Genomic DNA, 21,340 nt, shown 5'->3' with positions numbered 1-21,340 from the left:
GGAAGCTGCTCCAGTGGACAGGCCATCACCAACACTGGACAACTGAGGAGTGGAAAAACATCGCCTGGTCCGACGAATCCCTATTTCTGTTGCGTCGTCTTGATGCCAGAGTCAGGATTAGTCGTAAGCAGCATGAGTCCATGGTCCCATCCTGCCTGGCGTCAACGGTACAGGCTGATGGTAGAGTCAGGATTAGTCGTAAGCAGGATGAGTCCATGGTCCCATCCTGCCTGGCGTCAACGGTACAGGCTGATGGTAGAGTCAGGATTAGTCGTAAGCAGCATGAGTCCATGGTCCCATCCTGCCTGGCGTCAACGGTACAGGCTGATGGTAGAGTCAGGATTAGTCGTAAGCAGCATGAGTCCATGGTCCCATCCTGCCTGGCGTCAACGGTACAGGCTGATGGTAGAGTCAGGATTAGTCGTAAGCAGCATGAGTCCATGGTCCCATCCTGCCTGGCGTCAACGGTACAGGCTGATGGTAGAGTCAGGATTAGTCGTAAGCAGCATGAGTCCATGGTCCCATCCTGCCTGGCGTCAACGGTACAGGCTGATGGTAGAGTCAGGATTAGTCGTAAGCAGCATGAGTCCATGGTCCCATCCTGCCTGGCGTCAACGGTACAGGCTGATGGTAGAGTCAGGATTAGTCGTAAGCAGCATGAGTCCATGGTCCCATCCTGCCTGGCGTCAACGGTACAGGCTGATGGTAGAGTCAGGATTAGTCGTAAGCAGCATGAGTCCATGGTCCCATCCTGCCTGGCGTCAACGGTACAGGCTGATGGTAGAGTCAGGATTAGTCGTAAGCAGCATGAGTCCATGGTCCCATCCTGCCTGGCGTCAACGGTACAGGCTGATGGTAGAGTCAGGATTAGTCGTAAGCAGCATGAGTCCATGGTCCCATCCTGCCTGGCGTCAACGGTACAGGCTGATGGTAGAGTCAGGATTAGTCGTAAGCAGCATGAGTCCATGGTCCCATCCTGCCTGGCGTCAACGGTACAGGCTGATGGTAGAGTCAGGATTAGTCGTAAGCAGCATGAGTCCATGGTCCCATCCTGCCTGGCGTCAACGGTACAGGCTGGGGGCGTTAGGTCCCTTGACATCAATTGTTTCCATGCCTTAAAAAACTCAAGACTGTTCTGGAGGCAAAGGGTGTCCGACCCGGTACCAGATGGACCTAATACACTGGCCACTGAGTTGATTTTTCTATTCCTATGGGCAGTAACTAAGGGATGTTTTTATGTGTTGAAATTCAGAATACCAGCAAGCTAGGGGATGGAAGTTAGACTAAAGTAGAATTAACTACTTTGCTATAAAATGTGTTATGCTATTTTACACCAGCACCCAAAAACAACTTTACATAATCCGTATGCTTGAATATTCAGAAAGGTATCATTCATTGAGCAAGCAACCCACAATTAAACATGATTTTTTTTTTTTTTTACATTCAGAACAATAAACAGTATAAGTCCAAAACACAGCCAGTTCCAAAACACAACCAGTCCCAAAACACAGCCAGTCCCAAAACACAGCCAGTCCCAAAACACAGCCAGTCCCAAAACACAGCCAGGCCAGTTCCAAAACACAGCCAGTCCCAAAACACAGCCAGTCCCAAAACACAGCCAGGCCAGTTCCAAAACACAGCCAGTCCCAAAACACAGCCAGTCCCAAAACACAGCCAGTCCTAAAATGCTAAAACAAAATGGCACAGGTTATAATATAATATTATCTCTGGGGTTAAACTTAGACGATGAGTTAACGTTTCACAATCACTGGTAGGATCTACAGCAGGGTTGTCTATCAGAGATTGAGGGCAAATCAGTTTTCAATTCAGGAGGTGAACCGATAAATGCCCATTTTTCTTTTCTATGAGGATTTTCTAAATAAATCCAAGAAAATGTTACTGAATTTAGAACTGAATCGATCCCAAGTCACCCTGTGAGCTAAGCAGCAGATCACTAATCGTCTGAGTCCCAAACCACACACCGTTCCTTTCACGGTGCACTACGTTCATACAGAGCCCTATGGGCCCTGGTCAAAACGTAGTGCACTAAATAGGGAATAGTGTGTAGTGCACTAAATAGGGAATAGAAGCTCAGTTTTTCTTCATGGAGTCCAGCATGCGGAGGATGTGCAGGAAGAGGTTAACGATGTCCAGGTACAGGTTAATGGAGGCCAGGACGTGTTCCTCAGGGGACAGCTGGTGCATCAGGAGGTGGGTGTCATAGATGATGAAGCCACAGAACAACAGAGCTCCCGCACCAGCAAATACCAGCTCCACTGTGTCGTTCTGGAAGAAGAGCTGGGAGGGGGAGAAGAGGAGGAGGGGAGAGGAGACTCAGATTAAACGCTGGATAGATGGATTGACTGACGGATAGATTAAGGATGTCTGAATGGACGGATGACAGATGGATGACTGACTGACGGATAGATTAAGGATGTCTGAATGGACGGATGACAGATGGATGACTGACGGATAGATTAAGGACGTATGAATAAACGGATGATAGATGGATGACTGACAAGGCATTAATGAGGAATGACTAATTAGAAGAAAATAATGGATAATGAAGAAATAATGGAGTGGTAATGATCCACCTCTACTGTAGTAACCACTACCTGAAACCACCTCTACTGTAGTAACCACTACCTGAAACCACCTCTACTGTAGTAACCACTACCTGAAACCACCTCTACTGTAGTAACCACTACCTGAAACCACCTCTACTGTAGTAACCACTACCTGAAACCACCTCTACTGTAGTAACGACCACTACCTGAAACCACCTCTACTGTAGTAACGACCACTACCTGAAACCACCTCTACTGTAGTAACGACCACTACCTGAAACCACCTCTACTGTAGTAACGACCACTACCTGAAACCACCTCTACTGTAGTAACGACCACTACCTGAAACCACCTCTACTGTAGTAACGACCACTACCTGAAACCACCTCTACTGTAGTAACGACCACTACCTGAAACCACCTCTACTGTAGTAACGACCACTACCTGGAACCCACCTCTACTGTAGTAACGACCACTACCTGGAACCCACCTCTACTGTAGTAACGACCACTACCTGTTACCACCTCTACTGTAGTAACGACCACTACCTGAAACCACCTCTACTGTAGTAACGACCACTACCTGAAACCACCTCTACTGTAGTAACGACCACTACCTGAAACCACCTCTACTGTAGTAACGACCACTACCTGAAACCACCTCTACTGTAGTAACGGCCACTACCTGAAACCACCTCTACTGTAGTAACGGCCACTACCTGAAACCACCTCTACTGTAGTAACGACCACTACCTGAAACCACCTCTACTGTAGTAACGACCACTACCTGAAACCACCTCTACTGTAGTAACGACCACTACCTGAAACCACCTCTACTGTAGTAACGACCACTACCTGAAACCACCTCTACTGTAGTAACGACCACTACCTGAAACCACCTCTACTGTAGTAACGACCACTACCTGAAACCACCTCTACTGTAGTAACGACCACTACCTGAAACCACCTCTACTGTAGTAACGACCACTACCTGAAACCACCTCTACTGTAGTAACCACTACCTGAAACCACCTCTACTGTAGTAACCACTACCTGAAACCACCTCTACTGTAGTAACCACTACCTGAAACCACCTCTACTGTAGTAACGACCACTACCTGAAACCACCTCTACTGTAGTAACGACCACTACCTGAAACCACCTCTACTGTAGTAACGACCACTACCTGAAACCACCTCTACTGTAGTAACGACCACTACCTGAAACCACCTCTACTGTAGTAACGACCACTACCTGAAACCACCTCTACTGTAGTAACGACCACTACCTGAAACCACCTCTACTGTAGTAACGACCACTACCTGAAACCACCTCTACTGTAGTAACGACCACTACCTGAAACCACCTCTACTGTAGTAACCACCACTACCTGAAACCACCTCTACTGTAGTAACGACCACTACCTGAAACCACCTCTACTGTAGTAACGACCACTACCTGAAACCACCTCTACTGTAGTAACGACCACTACCTGAAACCACCTCTACTGTAGTAACGACCACTACCTGAAACCACCTCTACTGTAGTAACGACCACTACCTGAAACCACCTCTACTGTAGTAACGACCACTACCTGAAACCACCTCTACTGTAGTAACGACCACTACCTGAAACCACCTCTACTGTAGTAACCACTACCTGAAACCACCTCTACTGTAGTAACCATTTCCTGAAACCACCTCTACTGTAGTAACCACTACCTGAAACCACCTCTACTGTAGTAACGACCACTACCTGAAACCACCTCTACTGTAGTAACGACCACTACCTGAAACCACCTCTACTGTAGTAACGACCACTACCTGAAACCACCTCTACTGTAGTAACGACCACTACCTGAAACCACCTCTACTGTAGTAACGACCACTACCTGAAACCACCTCTACTGTAGTAACGACCACTACCTGAAAACACCTCTACTGTAGTAACGACCACTACCTGAAACCACCTCTACTGTAGTAACGACCACTACCTGAAACCATCTCTACTGTAGTAACGACCACTACCTGAAACCATCTCTACTGTAGTAACCACTACCTGAAACCACCTCTACTGTAGTAACCACTACCTGAAACCACCTCTACTGTAGTAACGACCACTACCTGAAACCACCTCTACTGTAGTAACCACTACCTGAAACCACCTCTACTGTAGTAACCACTACCTGAAACCACCTCTACTGTAGTAACGACCACTACCTGAAACCACCTCTACTGTAGTAACCACTACCTGAAACCACCTCTACTGTAGTAACGACCACTACCTGAAACCACCTCTACTGTAGTAACGACCACTACCTGAAACCACCTCTACTGTAGTAACGACCACTACCTGAAACCACCTCTACTGTAGTAACGACCACTACCTGAAACCACCTCTACTGTAGTAACGACCACTACCTGAAACCACCTCTACTGTAGTAACGACCACTACCTGAAACCACCTCTACTGTAGTAACGACCACTACCTGAAACCACCTCTACTGTAGTAACGACCACTACCTGAAACCACCTCTACTGTAGTAACGACCACTACCTGAAACCACCTCTACTGTAGTAACGACCACTACCTGAAACCACCTCTACTGTAGTAACGACCACTACCTGAAACCACCTCTACTGTAGTAACGACCACTACCTGAAACCACCTCTACTGTAGTAACGACCACTAACTGAAACCACCTCTACTGTAGTAACGACCACTACCTGAAACCACCTCTACTGTAGTAACGACCACTACCTGAAACCAACTCTACTGTAGTAACGACCACTACCTGAAACCACCTCTACTGTAGTAACGACCACTACCTGAAACCACCTCTACTGTAGTAACGACCACTACCTGAAACCACCTCTACTGTAGTAACCACTACCTGAAACCATCTCTACTGTAGTAACCACTACCTGAAACCACCTCTACTGTAGTAACGACCACTACCTGAAACCACCTCTACTGTAGTAACGACCACTACCTGAAACCACCTCTACTGTAGTAACGACCACTACCTGAAACCACCTCTACTGTAGTAACGACCACTACCTGAAACCACCTCTACTGTAGTAACGACCACTACCTGAAACCATCTCTACTGTAGTAACGACCACTACCTGAAACCATCTCTACTGTAGTAACCACTACCTGAAACCACCTCTACTGTAGTAACGACCACTACCTGAAACCACCTCTACTGTAGTAACGACCACTACCTGAAACCACCTCTACTGTAGTAACGACCACTACCTGAAACCACCTCTACTGTAGTAACGACCACTACCTGAAACCACCTCTACTGTAGTAACGACCACTACCTGAAACCACCTCTACTGTAGTAACGACCACTACCTGAAACCACCTCTACTGTAGTAACGACCACTACCTGAAACCACCTCTACTGTAGTAACGACCACTACCTGAAACCACCTCTACTGTAGTAACGACCACTACCTGAAACCACCTCTACTGTAGTAACGACCACTACCTGAAACCATCTCTACTGTAGTAACGACCACTACCTGAAACCATCTCTACTGTAGTAACCACTACCTGAAACCACCTCTACTGTAGTAACCACTACCTGAAGGAAACCACCTCTACTGTAGTAACCACTACCTGAAACCACCTCTACTGTAGTAACCACTACCTGAAACCACCTCTACTGTAGTAACCACTACCTGAAACCACCTCTACTGTAGTAACCACTACCTGAAACCACCTCTACTGTAGTAACCACTACCTGAAACCACCTCTACTGTAGTAACCACTACTTGAAGAAAAAACTATTTTAACAGTAAACAGAAACTGTAAAAAGGACGAAACTCACCTTCATGAAACCAGCGATGATCAGGATCCACAGGCCGGAGAACAGTCTGGAACACAGTGAAGATTCAGATTCTGTTCCTAGTGTTCCACCAGCGGCTACCTATTACACGTTGTCTGTAGTAGACAACCATACAGTTGTGGATACAGTTGTGTGTGAATCTTTATCAAGAAGGGGCGTTAGTGGCTCCTATGGTCGTTGTCATCAAGACAGCACTTACAAACCTGAGACCATGCTTGGTGTTTAGAAATACCCTCTAAAAATACATAGGTAATGTATCTGTAACCGTGTAGCAGCTATAATAAATAGGTAATATATCTGTAGCAGCTATAATAAATAGGTAATATATCTGTAACAGTGTAGCAGCTATAATAAATAGGTAATATATCTGTAACCGTGTAGCAGCTATAATAAATAGGTAATATATCTGTAGCAGCTATAATAAATAGGTAATATATCTGTAACAGTGTAGCAGCTATAATAAATAGGTAATATATCTGTAGCAGCTATAATAAATAGGTAATATATCTGTAGCAGCTATAATAAATAGGTAATATATCTGTAGCAGCTATAATAAATAGGTAATATATCTGTAACAGCTATAATAAATAGTTAATATATCTGTGGCAGCTATAATAAATAGGTAATATATCTGTAACAGTGTAGCAGCTATAATAAATAGGTAATATATCTGTAACAGCTATAATAAATAGGTAACATATCTGTAACAGCTATAATAAATAGGTAATATATCTGTAACAGCTATAATAAATAGGTAATATATCTGTAGCAGCTATAATAAATAGTTAATATATCTGTAGCAGCTATAATAAATAGTTAATATATCTGTAGCAGCTATAATAAATAGTTAATATATCTGTAGCAGCTATAATAAATAGGTAATATATCTGTAACAGCTATAATAAATAGGTAATATATCTGTAGCAGCTATAATAAATAGTTAATTTATCTGTAGCAGCTATAATAAATAGGTAATATATCTGTAGCAGCTATAATAAATAGGTAATATATCTGTAACAGTGTAGCAGCTATAATAAATAGGTAATATATCTGTAACAGCTATAATAAATAGTTAATATATCTGTAACAGTGTAGCAGCTATAATAAATAGGTAATATATCTGTAACAGCTATAATAAATAGGTAATATATCTGTAACAGCTATAATAAATAGTTAATATATCTGTAACAGCTATAATAAATAGGTAATATATCTGTAACAGTGTAGCAGCTATAATAAATAGGTAATTTATCTGTAACAGCTATAATAAATAGTTAATATATCTGTAGCAGCTATAATAAATAGGTAATATATCTGTAACAGCTATAATAAATAGGTAATATATATGTAACAGCTATAATAAATAGGTAATATATCTGTAACAGTGTAGCAGCTATAATAAATAGGTAATATATATGTAACAGCTATAATAAATAGGTAATATATCTGTAACAGCTATAATAAATAGTTAATATATCTGTAACAGCTATAATAAATAGGTAATATATCTGTAACAGTGTAGCAGCTATAATAAATAGGTAATATATCTGTAGCAGCTATAATAAATAGGTAATATATCTGTAACAGTGTAGCAGCTATAATAAATAGGTCATATATCTGTAGCAGCTATAATAAATAGTTAATTTATCTGTAGCAGCTATAATAAATAGGTAATATATCTGTAGCAGCTATAATAAATAGGTAATATATCTGTAACAGTGTAGCAGCTATAATAAATAGGTAATATATCTGTAACAGCTATAATAAATAGTTAATATATCTGTAACAGTGTAGCAGCTATAATAAATAGGTAATATATCTGTAACAGCTATAATAAATAGGTAATATATCTGTAACAGCTATAATAAATAGTTAATATATCTGTAACAGCTATAATAAATAGGTAATATATCTGTAACAGTGTAGCAGCTATAATAAATAGGTAATATATCTGTAACAGCTATAATAAATAGTTAATATATCTGTAGCAGCTATAATAAATAGGTAATATATCTGTAACAGCTATAATAAATAGGTAATATATATGTAACAGCTATAATAAATAGGTAATATATCTGTAACAGTGTAGCAGCTATAATAAATAGGTAATATATATGTAACAGCTATAATAAATAGGTAATATATCTGTAACAGCTATAATAAATAGGTAATATATCTGTAACAGCTATAATAAATAGGTAATATATCTGTAACAGTGTAGCAGCTATAATAAATAGGTAATATATCTGTAGCAGCTATAATAAATAGGTAATATATCTGTAACAGTGTAGCAGCTATAATAAATAGGTCATATATCTGTAACAGCTATAATAAATAGGTAATATATCTGTAACAGTGTAGCAGCTATAATAAATAGGTAATATATCTGTAACAGCTATAATAAATAGGTAATATATCTGTAACAGTGTAGCAGCTATAATAAATAGGTAATATATCTGTAGCAGCTATAATAAATAGGTAATATATCTGTAACAGTGTAGCAGCTATAATAAATAGGTCATATATCTGTAGCAGCTATAATAAATAGTTAATTTATCTGTAGCAGCTATAATAAATAGGTAATATATCTGTAGCAGCTATAATAAATAGGTAATATATCTGTAACAGTGTAGCAGCTATAATAAATAGGTAATATATCTGTAACAGCTATAATAAATAGTTAATATATCTGTAACAGTGTAGCAGCTATAATAAATAGGTAATATATCTGTAACAGCTATAATAAATAGGTAATATATCTGTAACAGCTATAATAAATAGTTAATATATCTGTAACAGCTATAATAAATAGGTAATATATCTGTAACAGTGTAGCAGCTATAATAAATAGGTAATATATCTGTAACAGCTATAATAAATAGTTAATATATCTGTAGCAGCTATAATAAATAGGTAATATATCTGTAACAGCTATAATAAATAGGTAATATATATGTAACAGCTATAATAAATAGGTAATATATCTGTAACAGTGTAGCAGCTATAATAAATAGGTAATATATATGTAACAGCTATAATAAATAGGTAATATATCTGTAACAGCTATAATAAATAGGTAATATATCTGTAACAGCTATAATAAATAGGTAATATATCTGTAACAGTGTAGCAGCTATAATAAATAGGTAATATATCTGTAGCAGCTATAATAAATAGGTAATATATCTGTAACAGTGTAGCAGCTATAATAAATAGGTCATATATCTGTAACAGCTATAATAAATAGGTAATATATCTGTAACAGTGTAGCAGCTATAATAAATAGGTAATATATCTGTAACAGCTATAATAAATAGGTAATATATCTGTAACAGTGTAGCAGCTATAATAAATAGGTAATATATCTGTAGCAGCTATAATAAATAGGTAATATATCTGTAACAGTGTAGCAGCTATAATAAATAGGTAATATATCTGTAGCAGCTATAATAAATAGGTAATATATCTGTAACAGTGTAGCAGCTATAATAAATAGGTAATATATCTGTAGCAGCTATAATAAATAGGTCATATATCTGTAACAGTGTAGCAGCTATAATAAATAGGTAATATATCTGTAACAGCTATAATAAATAGGTAATATATCTGTAACAGCTATAATAAATAGGTCATATATCTGTAACAGTGTAGCAGCTATAATAAATAGGTAATATATCTGTAACAGCTATAATAAATAGGTAATATATCTGTAACAGTGTAGCAGCTATAATAAATAGGTAATATATCTGTAGCAGCTATAATAAATAGGTAATATATCTGTAGCAGCTATAATAAATAGGTAATATATCTGTAACAGTGTAGCAGCTATAATAAATAGGTAATATATCTGTAACAGCTATAATAAATAGGTAATATATCTGTAACAGTGTAGCAGCTATAATAAATAGGTAATATATCTGTAGCAGCTATAATAAATAGGTAATATATCTGTAACAGCTATAATAAATAGGTAATATATCTGTAACAGCTATAATAAATAGTTAATATATCTGTAACAGCTATAATAAATAGGTAATATATCTGTAACAGCTATAATAAATAGGTAATATATCTGTAACAGTGTAGCAGCTATAATAAATAGGTAATATATCTGTAACAGCTATAATAAATAGGTAATATATCTGTAACAGTGTAGCAGCTATAATAAATAGGTAATATATCTGTAACAGTGTAGCAGCTATAATAAATAGGTAATATATCTGTAACATTGAGAAGCTAACAGGTAGGTTTGCATCCAAAATGGAACCCTGACCATATTCCCTACATAGTGCACTACTGTTGAAAAAGAGGGTGTTATTACAGACAGCCAGGTCTACGACAGGCGTTTAAGGCCTCTTACCCAGCTCCCAGTTTACTGAAGTCTCTCTTAGACTGGAAGGTGTAGGCAGTCAGCCCAAGGAACACAGCGGCTGTGAGGAAGAAGGCCTGGAGCACGATGGAGTACTCATAGAAGGTCACTACAGAGACAACAACACAAACACATGCCTGATTCACAATGTATAGGAGGGAACACACAGCGTGGACTGCGTCTGAAATTGAAACGTATTTCCTATAAAGGGCACTAATTAGTGCACCCTATTCCCTATAAAGGGCACTAATTAGTGCACCCTATTCCCTATTGAATAGGATGCCATGTCGGATGCAGGCAGGGAGTGTAGCCTGTGGTGTTGCTATGGAAACACTGTAGAGGGTCGATATTTCCTGAGGGGAATAATAAGCTATGAATAATCATATTACTAATGAGATCAGAGGTGTCTCACAGTAGATTAACTAATTTATTATTTATTGAGACATGAATAGAATGAATTGGATGTAATTTATATAGAGGCGGTGGATATTTTGAACTAAACATAAAATAAAAGTTTTCAAAAGATGAATCAACATCAATCAAAGCAGAACTCACCTGCGGTAGCAACAGAGACCGACTCCAACAGAGTCTGAAAGACAGAAATAAAACAATGTTAGGCTAAACAAATTCATTACATAGTGCACTACTTTTAACCGGGGCCACTATTCCCTATATAGTGCACTACTTTTGACCAGAACCCTATGGGACCTGGTCAAAAGTAGTGCACTATATAGGGAATAGGGTGCCGTTTGGGACACAATCTGTGCAAACCAGAACTTACAAATGCGGCAAGCAGGTATAGGTTAATGGGGTGTTGATGTCTGTAGAAGGCCAGGGCAATGATCAACACCAGGGAGCCAATGGCTGACACCAACACAACCGCTGGACTGTGGGGGACAGAACCAATGAGAGAGTCAGAACCAAGCCAAGCCAATCAGGCAGCGTGTTGGACAGATTATACTATTGCACATCTGGTTGGGCTCTTGTCACAGCATAATCCATTTTAAGTTCCATAAGGAGTTGGCAAGACGGCAGAAACAGACCGACACCCAGGCTGGAGAGATTAGTACAATAGTAATTTGATGTCATCGTAGCCAAAGTACATGTCTCCTTACAGTATATGAATACATGCACAATACTGGTGTATAGGGCTATTTAGGGGGTGGAGGGTTGGCGCCTATTTTAATGTTTCTGGTTGTTATTTTATTTTTTCCTGACGGTCTTCATCCATTATCGTTACAGCCCTAGTGGAGTATGGAGTATCATTATCGTTACAGCCCTAGTGGAGTATGGAGTATCATTATCGTTACAGCCCTAGTGGAGTATGGAGTATCATTATCGTTACAGCCCTAGTGGAGTATGGAGTATCATTACCGTTACAGCCCTAGTGGAGTATGGAGTATCATTACCGTTACAGCCCTAGTGGAGTATGGAGTATCATTATCGTTACAGCCCTAGTGGAGTATGGAGTATCATTACCGTTACAGCCCTAGTGGAGTATGGAGTATCATTACCGTTACAGCCCTAGTGGAGTATGGAGTATCATTACCGTTACAGCCCTAGTGGAGTATGGAGTATCATTATCGTTACAGCCCTAGTGGAGTATGGAGTATCATTACCGTTACAGCCCTAGTGGAGTATGGAGTATCATTACCGTTACAGCCCTAGTGGAGTATGGAGTATCATTATCGTTACAGCCCTAGTGGAGTATGGAGTATCATTATCGTTACAGCCCTAGTGGAGTATGGAGTATCATTATCGTTACAGCCCTAGTGGAGTATGGAGTACCATTATCGTTACAGCCCTAGTGGAGTATGGAGTACCATTATCGTTACAGCCCTAGTGGAGTATGGAGTACCATTATCGTTACAGCCCTAGTGGAGTATGGAGTACCATTATCGTTACAGCCCTAGTGGAGTATGGAGTATCATTATTGTTACAGCCCTAGTGGAGTATGGAGTATCATTATCGTTACAGCCCTAGTGGAGTATGGAGTATCATTATCGTTACAGCCCTAGTGGAGTATGGAGTATCATTATCGTTACAGCCCTAGTGGAGTATGGAGTATCATTATCGTTACAGCCCTAGTGGAGTATGGAGTATCATTATCGTTACAGCCCTAGTGGAGTATGGAGTATCATTATCGTTACAGCCCTAGTGGAGTATGGAGTATCATTATCGTTACAGCCCTAGTGGAGTATGGAGTATCATTATCGTTACAGCCCTAGTGGAGTATGGAGTATCATTATCGTTACAGCCCTAGTGGAGTATGGAGTATCATTATCGTTACAGCCCTAGTGGAGTATGGAGTATCATTACCGTTACAGCCCTAGTGGAGTATGGAGTATCATTATCGTTACAGCCCTAGTGGAGTATGGAGTATCATTATCGTTACAGCCCTAGTGGAGTATGGAGTATCATTATCGTTACAGCCCTAGTGGAGTATGGAGTATCATTATCGTTACAGCCCTAGTGGAGTATGCATTCAACTATCTGCATTTACTAATATCATCATATCAATATCATTACCCAGGTGGGTATCGTTAACTAATATCATTACCCAGGTGGGTATCATTAACTAATATCCATCATATCAATATCATTACCCAGGTGGGTATCATTAACTAATATCCATCATAACAATATCATTACCCAGATGGGTATCATTAACTAATATCATTACCCAGGTGGGTATCATTAACTAATATCTATCATATCAATATCATTACCCAGGTGGGTATCATTAACTAATATCTATCATATCAATATCATTACCCAGGTGGGTATCATTTACTAATATCCATCATAACAATATCATTACCCAGATGGGTATCATTAACTAATATCATTACCCAGGTGGGTATCATTAACTAATATCTATCATATCAATATCATTACCCAGATGGGTATCATTAACTAATATCATTACCCAGGTGGGTATCATTAACTAATATCTATCATATCAATATCATTACCCAGGTGGGTATCATTAACTAATATCTATCATAACAATATCATTACCCAGATGGGTATCATTAACTAATATCATTACCCAGGTGGGTATCATTAACTAATATCCATCATAACAATATCATTACCCAGGTGGGTATCATTTACTAATATCTATCATAACAATATCATTACCCAGGTGGGTATCATTTACTAATATACATCATAACAATATCATAACCCAGGTGGGTATCATTAACTAATATCCATCATAACAATATCATAACCCAGGTGGGTATCATTAACTAATATCCATCATAACAATATCATTACCCAGGTGGGTATCATTAACTAATATCATTACCCAGGTGGGTATCATTTACTAATATCCATCATAACAATATCATTACCCAGGTGGGTATCATTAACTAATATCCATCATAACAATATCATTACCCAGGTGGGTATCATTTACTAATATACATCATAACAATATCATTACCCAGGTGGGTATAATTTGTGGAATGTTCCAACAGGAATCTGCTCCAAAAACGTTGTAAATAACAAGGATGCCAACAAACAACACATTCAAAGTAGCCTGATCAATTCACCGTGCTGACTAGCTGCCGAATAGTCATCAACTCACCACGTAGCTTATTCTTAATGTTTGTCCATAGGCTACCAGAGAGAGGACAGATATTTTTCCAGAATAAACATGGAGTTAAAAACGTAATGAAATAGTCCACCCTCTACCTGGTATCTTATTCTGCCGATATACCTCTTTGTATACGTTGTTTGTTGGCAACCTTGTTATTTACGAAGTTTTTGAAACAGATTCCTGTTGGAACATTCCACAAATTATACCCACCCTCATTACCTCTCTACCACAGTGTTTCCCAGATATGCCCATTGAGTTATACAGGCCTACTAATAGTTCACAATTTACCTTGAATGGACAAAGTCCTTGATGGTGTCACAGAACATGAAGAGAGCAGAGGTAGCAGTGGTCAGGATGATCTGAAGAGACAGGATGGTGTACACCTTGCGCAGGAAATCTGTTCCGGGGAGAGAGAATACATAGATAGACAGCTAATTAGGCTTATTGAAATCATGATTTATTTATTTAAATTCTATAGCAGCAGATTTATTTGATTCTGTCATTTAGTTAGTTACCACCGCAATAAATATCACATAGTTTTATTTCATTTGGCAAGGCATGATCCAGACATATTGATAAGATGGCTTGCTAGTTAGCTACCATCATCGGCTAGGCTAGCTAGGTAAATAGACTAGAACGGGTCTTCTCTTACCCATCCGGATTTGCACACTCGCAGTCGCAACGTTTGTCCCATAGTTGAAATCATCTTCAATTGAAGACCTAGGATATTTTTCAGGTGTAGTCATCTTGATCCAGCTTTAATTCAGACTAAAATACTGTGTGATGTTTTCTGTTTTGGGCCCTTGCACAGCTGTTCCTGTTGACGTGCGTCAGTTCACTCTACTTCCGGCTTCCGGCTTGGTTCGTCATGTGACATGTCTCGTGATTTCTATGAAACCTGCAATAGCACAACACACCACTAACTGTTAACAAAGGGTCATTTTCAGGGAGCTATTATTAAAGCGGTAGAGTAGACTATGCTCAACTTCATGCTAAAACTCAAAACAAAAACCTTAATTAAAAGAGGTATGTGTATTGTGGCCTAGGGTGGTCTATGCCGCACGTCTACGGTTTCGGCCTGGGTTCAAATCCGGCGTACTGCCTGATATAAACTATCTTTCCCCACTGTCATCCTCACTCTGTTCAATAAAATCTGAAAATACCGTATAAATACACATATATTTTTAAAGAGATACATGCATTGTTATATTGTATTAAGTAATGGTGTGTAACCATTCTAGCAACTTTTCACTGTAATGACTAATATAGTTGGGCTCCCGAGTGGCGCAGCAGTCTTAAGGCACTGCATCTCAGTGCAAGAGTCCCTGGTTCGAATTAAGGCTGTATCACATCCCATAGGGCGGCGCACAATTGTCCAAGCGTCGTCCGGGTTTGGCCAGGGTAGGCCGTCATTGTAAATAAGAATTTGTTCTTAACTGACTTGCCTAGTTAAATAAAGTTTCAATAAATACAAATTATAATTAGATCAATAGAGACACAAAATATTGAAAAGGCAAAACAACTATTCTATTCTATATTTTTTTATTCTCAAAATGGATGCCTAGGTGAACTAACATTATCTCATGACATACATGTTAAATCGAAATTGTTATTATGGTAACTGACCTGGATCTCAGGTTATTTCCAGACTATAGTCCTCCCCAATAAACTACTTAACCTGTGAGGCTTTCTTTAGCCTAACAACAGAAATATACCATTTTTGATTGGCTTTTAAAATAGAGAGGAGGCGGTCCTGGAGAGCATTTATACGACTATCTGCCTTACTTTCAGTTAGGTTATTTCCACCGACAGACACAGACAGACCGATCTTTCCATTCTCTATTTTATTTGACGACGAATAATTCCGAATTAGACCAAATATGAAGTCTATTCTGTCAATCGTTGTACTTGGGCTCATTTACAGCGCGGTGGAGTCCAAAGAATGTAAGTATCTTGTTTTATAAAGTCACCGCAACGTTTGGAAATGCATGTCTTTATCGATTTCTTACCATCAGTTTGTTTGTACGCTGTTTATATTTTAGTTTTACGTTTTTTTACTAGGATATTTATTTAAGTACCAAATGTCTAACTTTAAAAAAAATGTTTATATATATATAACACTGTTTCTTGTAAACCTGATAGTCATGTCATGTGGGACGAAGGACACCACAACCTCGAGCCCTAGCAAAATAATTTGCATGAACCTTTTGCCATTTTTGCCAGATAATCATTATTTCTACATCTTAATCATTGATTTTTAATGTAGGCCTGGCCTACCCTCAACTATTTGCTGGCATGCCTGTAAATTGTTGTGTGATGTCACCTAATGTAAAGTTAATGTAAAGTTTTTAACCTGATCAGAATATAACGTTAAGTGATTGTTTCAGTAGATAGGTTATGTTATAGCCTACCTGGTGTAGGCCGACAATGAAATGACGCCACATTCTGTTATGGTTGGAAATCCCCTCCAGATTTTACTTTCACTTTTAATGAAATGGCTGCTGTCTTTGGCAGTCAGTATGGGCCCGAGCCATAATAAATGCCTGATAACTCACAGACATTTGTCCCTAAGTGCACTTTACTAGGAAATAACTTTGTTAAAATATATAGCCTACTTGTGTGAAATGTAAAGGAATATATTTATGTATTCCAATGCCTACAAATGGCATAATTAAACTTTAACTAATGAAAACCTATGAATCTCCCTGTGGCATTTCCTTTCGTATTTCTACCAGCTCCCCCCAAGGTTCAGGTGTACAGCCGTAACCCTGGCAACTTTGGAGATAAGAATACCCTGATCTGTCACGTGAGTGGCTTCCACCCCCCTGACATCAGCATCCAGCTCCTGAAGAATGGCGTGGAGATCCCCGACGCCAAGCAGACTGACCTGGCCTTCGAACAGGGATGGCAGTTCCACCTCACCAAGAGTGTTGGATTCACACCAGCCAGCGGAGAGGAGTACACCTGCAGAGTCCGCCACCTGAAGAATCTGAAGACCTACACCTGGGGTGAGTTACTAGTATAGTTAGTAGTTAGAGGAGTACACCTGGGGTGAGTTACTAGTGTAGTTAGAGGAGTACACCTGGGGTGAGTTACTAGTATAGTTAGTAGTTAGAGGAGTACACCTGGGGTGAGTTACTTAGTATTTCCACCTCCTTGATTAACCCTGGCTCCTGTGTTTGTGTGACTGTCACCTGCAGAAGCCAACCACTAGACCTGGGCCCTGTACAGAAAGAAGCCCCTACTCCCTAGAGTCACTTGTGGAGAACTGAAAGGATTTGGTTTAGGTTGAACCTGTCCTTCTGATAGGCTAGGTGGAATTTTCTTGACATATTGACTACAATTCAAGTTTCTACTTTATTTGTCTCAGAGAGGGCAGTTGGTTTTGTAGCAGAGGAGCACGTGACATAAAAATCATATCTACATGGATTACAATGCTACTGAGTACAGTGGGCTAGTACATCAGTCATGAGCTGACTGGCCTATCCTCTTACATCCACAAGTTTCTAGGGAGGAAGTACAGGGGTTGTTTCTGGACAGGGCCGTGGAGAGCTAGGTGCATTATGGGGTCATTGATTTAGATACCAATTGATGAGCCATTAGTTACACTAAGAGACTGATATCATGTAGACATGTAGTTTGTGGAAATCTGTAAAACAATAACAATGCTTTCTTTGTTGTTGTTTTCTCCAGAGGCAGATATGTAAGGATCTGTCTGGAGCAGGACTTAATGGTAGGTATTCAGCTGAATTTATATTTATTTGTTGAAACTGTATCTAATTACATTAACTGTAACTTAACTAGATTAAATCAGAATTAAAACTCATACCTTTACCCTTCTTTCTTAACAGGTGGCCATTCCATCTGGGGTTGTCCAATCCGTGCCAGCCTTAAACTAGACCTGAGATGACTAACTTGGGCTTTTGTTTTCATTTCGGGTAACACTTTGTGCGACGGTGCCAGTTTCAAGGGTTTTGAATTGAAAATCATTACTAAACACTTAGACACAAAATTATTAGATTTTGGGCAAGCTATTGTTAATTGACAAATGACACAGCTTCTGATGAACATTCTCATTCTCTTTTAAAACAAAGGCTTTATCAAGTATTTTATTTTTAGATTAAGAAAACCTTTAATTTCCTTGAAATTGGTACCATTAGATTTGAACACTTTCTCAAAATGGAAATAAATAAACTCCATAACTTGCACTATTTGAATGTGGTTTTAGCTTTAAAGTCTGATATTTGATCAGCATTTTATTTTTTTAAGCCCAAATTATTTTAGAGGAAGCCCATGTGATATGTATTTGTGTGACCTGTAAATATCAACATTCATTTTGGTTTGAAGTCATTTATCAATATAACATCTAATCTTCTGTCTATCCTTCAACATTCCTGTAAATGACCAATTATCAACAGTAATAAATGGGGTCTTTTTACAGGCACATTTTGCTAAGTAGAGAACTGTATTTTCATTACTTAAAAAAAAAAAGTTCTGTCTTTCGGTGTATTATACAACACTTTTCTGTTCAGTTTGATAAAAAAATAAATGGTAAACTACTGACATCGGACAACTATTTGACTAAATATTTTAATTTAAAGAAATACAAAATCATTGTGACCAAAAATGCACTTTTTATGATATTTCTTGATTAAATGTCTCTAACTGTAAGAACTTATTGTGATCGACTCAGTAATGTTCAAAAGTCCATTTTGATAAGTTATATTAATCATTCAATCAGTAATGTACTTGTAATAAGCTACTCACATTAGAGGTCAACCGATTAATTGGAATGGTCGATTAATTAGGGCCGATTTCAAGTTTTCATAACAATCGGTAATCGGTATTTTTGGCCACCGATTTGGCAATTTATTTTTTATTTAAAAAAAAATAGTTTTTATTTGTAATTTTTTATTTAATATTAAACTTTTTTTTTTGTCATTTTTAAAACATTTTTTTTTTATAAATATTTTTTAACCAGGCAAGGCAGTTAAGAACACATTCTTATTTTCAATGACGGCCTAGGAACGGTGGGTTAACTGCCTTGTTCAGGGGCAGAACGACAGATTTTTACCTTGTCAGCTTGGGTATTCAATCTTGCAACCTTACAGGTAACTAGTCCAACGCTCTAACCACCTGCTTTACATTGCACTCCGCGAGGAGCCTGCCTGTTACGCGAATGCAGTAAGAAGCCAAGGTAAGTTGCTAGCTAGCATTAAACTTAACTTATAAAAAACAATCAATCAATCATAATCACTAGTTAACTACACATGGTTGATATTACTAGTTTATCTAGCCTGTCCTGCGTTGCATATAATCGATGCGGTGCGCATTCGCGAAAAAGGACTTGTTGCTCCAACTTGTACCTAACCATAAACATCAATGTCTTTCTTAAAATCAATACACAAGTATATATTTTTAAACCTGCATATTTAGTTAATATTGCCTGCTAACATGAATTTCTTTTAACTAGGGAAAATGTGTCACCTCCGCAACAGAGTCAGGATATATGCAGCAGTTTGGGCCGCCTGGCTCGTTGCGAACTGTGAAGACTATTTCTTCCTAACAAAGACAGCCGACTTCGCCAAACGGGGGATGATTTAACAAAAGCGCATTTGCGAAAAAAAGCACAATCGTTGCACAACTGTAAATAACCATAAACATTAATGCCTTTCTTAAAAGCAATACACAGAAGTATATATTTTTAAACCTGCATGTTTAGCTAAAAGAAATCCAGGTTAGCAGGCATTATTAACCAGGTGAAATTGTCACTTCTCTTCCGTTCATTGCACGCAGAGTCAGGGTATATGCAACAGTTTGGGCCGCCTGGCTCGTTGCGAACTAATTTGCCAGAATTTTACGTAATTATGACATAACATTGAAGGTTGTGCAATGTAACAGGAATATTTAGATTTAGGGATGCCACCCATTAGATAAAATACGGAACGGTTCCGTATTTCACTGAAAGAATAAATGTGATAGTTTCCGGATTCGACCATATTAATGACCTAATGCTCGTATTTCTGTGTGTTATTATGTTATAATCAAGTCTATGATTTGATAGAGCAGTCTGACTGAGCGATGGTAGGCAGCAGCAGGCTCGTAAGCATTCATTCATACAGCACTTTCGTTTTGCCAGCAGCTCTTCGCTGTGCTTCAAGCATTGCGCTGTTTATGACTTCAAGCCTATCAACTCCCAAGATGAGGCTGGTGTAACCGATGTGAAATGGCTAGCTAGTTAGCCGGGTGCGCGCTAATAGCGTTTCAAACGTCACTCGCTCTGAGACTTGGAGTAGTTGTTTCCCCTTTCTCTACATGGGTAACGCTGCTTCGAGGGGGGCTGTTGTCGATGTGTTCCTGGTTCGAGCCCAGGTAGGAGCGAGGAGAGGGACTGAAGCTATACTGTTACTCTGGCAATACTAAAGTGCCTATAAGAACATCCAATAGTCAAAGGTATATGAAATACAAATCGTATAGAGAGAAATAGTCCTATAATTCCTATAATAACTACAACCTAAAACTTCTTACCTGGGAATATTGAAGACTCATGTTGAAAGGAACCACCAGCTTTCATATGTTCTCATGTTCTGAGCAAGGAACTTAAACGTTAGCTTTCTTACATGGCGCATAATGCACTTTTACTTTCTTCTCCAACACTTTGTTTTTGCATTATTTAAACCAAATTGAACATGTTTCATTATTTATTTGAGGCTAAATTGATTTTATTGATGTATTATATTAAGTTAAAATAAGTGTTCATTCAGTATTGTTGTAATTGTCATTATTACAAATAAATAAATAAATCGGCCGATTAATCGGTAGCGGCTTTTTTTGGGGGCCTCCAATAATCGGTATCGGCGTTGAAAAATCATAATCGGTTGGCCTCTAACTCACATTGCCAAGGCAGGTAGGCAATGCATGCAGAGCACAGTAGTCTAC

General features: G+C 38.8%; 2 protein-coding genes across 2 annotated transcripts; one reads left to right on the top strand and one right to left on the bottom strand.

The window, feature by feature from the left end:
- Nucleotides 1-1,424: 1,424 nt before the first annotated feature.
- LOC115182941 (protein lifeguard 4) lies at nt 1,425-16,097 on the bottom strand. Its single transcript, XM_029744300.1, has 8 exons — nt 16,028-16,097; nt 15,054-15,299; nt 14,690-14,798; nt 11,576-11,681; nt 11,350-11,383; nt 10,786-10,903; nt 6,408-6,453; nt 1,425-2,298 (listed from the first exon to the last, which is right to left on the bottom strand). The coding sequence occupies exons 2-8, from the start codon at nt 15,145-15,147 to the stop codon at nt 2,092-2,094; spliced, it is 714 nt and encodes a 237-aa protein (XP_029600160.1). The 5' UTR covers nt 15,148-15,299; nt 16,028-16,097; the 3' UTR covers nt 1,425-2,091.
- Nucleotides 16,098-16,157: 60 nt separating this feature from the next.
- Nucleotides 16,158-18,971, top strand: LOC115182942 (beta-2-microglobulin). The gene is made up of 4 exons (XM_029744301.1): nt 16,158-16,345; nt 17,137-17,409; nt 18,095-18,134; nt 18,253-18,971. The coding sequence occupies exons 1-3, from the start codon at nt 16,282-16,284 to the stop codon at nt 18,106-18,108; spliced, it is 351 nt and encodes a 116-aa protein (XP_029600161.1). The 5' UTR covers nt 16,158-16,281; the 3' UTR covers nt 18,109-18,134; nt 18,253-18,971.
- The last annotated feature ends 2,369 nt before the right edge of the window (nt 18,972-21,340 follow it).

Source organism: Salmo trutta, unplaced genomic scaffold (assembly GCF_901001165.1).
Source record: "Salmo trutta unplaced genomic scaffold, fSalTru1.1, whole genome shotgun sequence".
Taxonomy (NCBI): domain Eukaryota; kingdom Metazoa; phylum Chordata; class Actinopteri; order Salmoniformes; family Salmonidae; genus Salmo; species Salmo trutta.
The sequence above is the reverse complement of the archived record's forward strand: the minus strand, read 5'-3'. Positions and strand labels throughout refer to the sequence as shown.